Below are 3,986 nucleotides of genomic sequence, written 5' to 3' on the forward strand. Positions count from 1 at the left end.
ATAGCTTAAGCTTTAAGTGATATCTTTCCAATTTAATAGAAACATGGGAAGGAACTCCTAGGTTAGGTATGTATTTTATTGTTTGCTCTTCCTGCTCCTATAAGTTGGGTTATAAAGTGAAATAGTATAATGTTGCCAAGGCTGGTATGATATTATTCAGAGGCTGGTATTGTGAAAGGGTTATCTCCCTCTGCGTTATCATGAAGGCTGCAAGGGATTATGGAAAAAAACTGGTCTTTTTTTATAGCTCTATGAACTCGTGAATATGTAAATCAACTCGTGTACGTGCAGATGTCCTGGGGTTTCCATTTCCTCATTTATACAGGCGGCAACTGTTTTGTTTCAGTTGCCATTCCATGAAAATTTGGCTAGCTCTCCTCTCCACATGCCACGTTGCTAGACCTCCATCCTTGCAACTGTGGTGGGGCTGCCGGAGTATACTACTTGCAAGGAATTCTATTAGCCTTCCTGTAGCGCTAATCCAGTATGTCACATAATGTAGCCATGTCAGAATTGTCAAATTCCCTTGCATGTGGCAGGTCTGAGTGAATTCCAATAATTTACTTTGCCCATAATGTCCCATTCCAAGATAAGAATACTGAGAACAAAATCGATTTTTAAGTTTGTGGCATGCTCTCTTTTGCTGTCAGTGCTCCTTGCCCTCAGTCTCATTGGACATTGTGGAGGTCAACAAAGGTTCAAACAGTTAGAATGTTTACTCTGCCTAGCCGCTTAGAAATTATTTTGCCTACCGTTAGCAGTGATGATTTCTGACTAGATACAAAGGTGGCTGCATCAGGAGTACGCTCATGAAGTGGTTATAATCTCAAATTTCCTCAATCCCCATCAAAAAATCCCGAACTTAAAATTCTCATCTACTTCCAATGTCTCTGCAACTCTCATACAGGCCTTCTGTGTATGCCAATTTAAACACAAGCACCTTTTTTTTCTTATGAGAAAAAGGTTTCTTTCATGAAGCCCTACAAGAACAATTCTCTTGCGTTTGCGGCTTTGTAGGCGAGTTGGAATTGGCAAGTATTCGAACTCTTTAGGGGGAGGTCTCGAGTTTGAATCCCATTGACCTCAGCCGATGGACACATGGTCCCTCATTCTTCACCTACGGGAGAGCCCCCTGGTCCAAGTGGGTTGGGCTTGGAGAGGTGCAGATCATCAATTGATTGGCAGGATCTTTACTCAAAAAAAGGAAACATTCTCACGCACATCTCCCAACATTCGGTGGGGAAGAAAGGTAAACTCCTTAGCCTCTACAAAAATCTTCACTTCGCGCTTTTCTTGTCAGTCACGGAATCCCTTTCCATGCTAGTCCAGCTCTTGTACAAACTCCTCCATAAACCTTTCTGTATAAAGGAAATTATTTGCACTATCCAGCAGTCCATCCTTGGCATATATGTTTGCCATCAAAATATAGGCAGTCACCTCTTCAGGCTGTAAATCCACAGCATGATCAAATGCCTGTTTTCCCAGCTCCAAGTTGCCATGTATACGACACATACCCAGCATGCAAAGCCAAATGGCCAGATCAGCCTGCATTGGCATTCTCCACAAAATGTTCTCCACTCTTGTGAAGTCCCCTGCACGCCCAAGTAGGTCTATCATCCCAGCATAATACTTCAAATCTGGATTTATGCCACAATCTCTGCTCATCAATCCAAAGTACTCTACACCTTTGTAAACAAGGCCAGCATGACTGCAAGCATGGAGAAGTGAGAGAAAAGTGACTCTATTTGGTGCAAGACCTGTCAGTTTCATTTCTTTAAAAATATGTAGGCATGCCATGTGATTACCTTCTCGAGCATAACCAGCAATGCATGCACTTGATGAGACAACATCAGGCTGGGTCAGTCCATCAAAAACTGCCTCAGCATCTACCATGCTTGCACAATTCCCATATGTGTGAATGAGAGTGGTTGCAATGAGAGGACTCCTATCATATCCAGCAGAGATTAAAGTAAAATGAAGCTCCCTACAAACGTCCATATGCCCAATATTGCTGCAGGCTTGCAAAACGTAGACAAGTGTAACATCATCAGCCACACAATGTTCTTGGATCCGTCTGTACAATTGTAAAGCCTTCTTGCCTAGACCATGCTCTACGTATGCTGATAGCATCACATTCCATGACATAACATTGCCCTGGGACAACTTCTCAAACACACTCTCTGCTTCAACCACCACCCCACATTTGCTATAGATACTCACAAGGGTGCTCCCAACAGATACATCCCCACCAAAGCCCTCTCTTTCTGCGTCAGCATGCAATGCTTGGACAATCTTCAGAGAAACCACTTTTGTTGAGAATTGACCCTTCCCAACAATAGCTTTATCCTTGTCTGCAAGGGTACCGCAAGCCTGAAGGGCAGTCCTGAAAGTCAGCTTGCTTGGGCTCACATCTTCCTCTTGCATCTGTCTAAACAGCTGCAAAGCCTTCTCTCCATGGCCATTCTCAACATATGCTGACAGCATTGCATTCCAGGATACAATGTTACACTGGGCCAAGCCCTTGAACACATGCTCTGCTTCAACAATCATCCCACACTTGCCATACATATTGACAAGGGTGTTACTGACATAGACACTTAAAGCAAAGCCCTTCCTCCAGGCATCAGCATGTAATGCATGGCCAACTTTCAAAGCCACCACTCTTGTCGGCCTTAGTTCCTTGACACCAATAGTCTGTTCCTTATCTGCAAGACTGCCACATGCCTGAATGGCAATTGTAAAAGTCTGCTCGCTTGGGCTCACACTTTCCTCTTGCATCTGCCTGTACAAATGTAAAGCCATCTCCTCTTGGCCCTGCTCAACATAGGCTGACAGCATAGCATTCCATGAAACCACATTGGACTGAGACAACCCAACAAACACACTTTTTGCTTTGTTGATGCTTCCACACTTGCTGTACATACTCACAAGGGTGTTGCCAACAAAAATGTGTGAGGCAAAGCCCCTTCTCTCGGCATCATCATGTAATGCCTGGCCAATCTCTAGAGACATCGGCTTGGTCAAATGCCCCTTCACAGAATAAGTTTCTTCCTTACCTGCAATGGTGCCGCAAACCTGAAGCGCAATCACAAAAGTCCACTCGTCTGGGCTCACACCTTCGTTCTGCATATGGCTGCACAGCTGTAACGCCAACTCTCCTTGGCCATGCTCAGCATATGTTGAGATCATCGCATTCCAAGAAACAACATTGCGCTGGGACAATGCATCAAACACATTCTCAGCTTCTGGTATACTCAAACACTTGCCGTATAAGCTCACAAGGGTGTTTCCAACATCTGACGCAAAGCCCTTCTTCCGAACATCAGCGTGCAAAGCCTGGCCAATTGTGAAAGAGATCACTTTGATCGACTTGCCCTTCACAGTCATAAGGTCTTCCTTGTCTGCAAGAATGCTACATGCTTGAAGGGCGATCACAACGGTCATGTCATTAGGGCCCATGCCTTCCTCGTCCATCTGTCTGTACAGCTGTAAAGCCTTCTCAACTCGGCCTTGTTGAACATACGCTGAAAGCATCGCATTCCATGACACGACATTGCGCTGGGACAACTCACTAAACACATTCTCTGCTTCTGCAAGGCTCCCACATTTACTGTACATACTGACAAGGGAGCTCCCAACAAAGATGTCTGAAGCCAAGCCTTTCTTTCGAACATCAGCATGTAGTTTCTTGCCTTCTTGGAGGCAACGTATGCTGCCACATGCTTTGAGTAGGCTGACATAGGTGAAGTGGTTTGGCTCCACACCTTCCTTCTGCATGTATTGACGCATTCTCAGAGCTTCCTGACCTTGTCCACACTCAGTAAATCCAGAAATCACCGCTGTCCAGGAATAAACACTACGTTGTGGCAATCTATGAAATACGTAGAGTGCATCTTCAAGGCCACCACATTTCACCAAAGTGATTACCAGGTAGTCACTAAGGACACCTGCCAGCTCGTGTCTATGCTGAGCGAGATGCGCATGGA

The 3,986-nt window shown here is 44.9% G+C and overlaps 1 protein-coding gene across 1 annotated transcript in view; it reads right to left on the minus strand.

The window, feature by feature from the left end:
* Nucleotides 1-220: 220 nt before the first annotated feature.
* The window catches only part of LOC147633638 (putative pentatricopeptide repeat-containing protein At3g01580), a 4,566-nt gene continuing 800 nt past the window's right edge, over nucleotides 221-3,986 (minus strand). Inside the window, exon 1 of the mRNA XM_086806783.1 lies at nucleotides 221-3,986. This exon is cut by the window's right edge and continues 800 nt beyond it. Within this exon, the coding sequence (XP_086662909.1) occupies nucleotides 1,321-3,986 (2,666 nt within the window). The 3' untranslated portion in view covers nucleotides 221-1,320.

The sequence above is a fragment of the Cibotium barometz genome, chromosome 12 (assembly GCF_041138505.1).
Source record: "Cibotium barometz isolate CiBa-2024 chromosome 12, ASM4113850v1, whole genome shotgun sequence".
In the NCBI taxonomy this organism is placed as follows: Eukaryota; Viridiplantae; Streptophyta; class Polypodiopsida; order Cyatheales; family Cibotiaceae; genus Cibotium; species Cibotium barometz.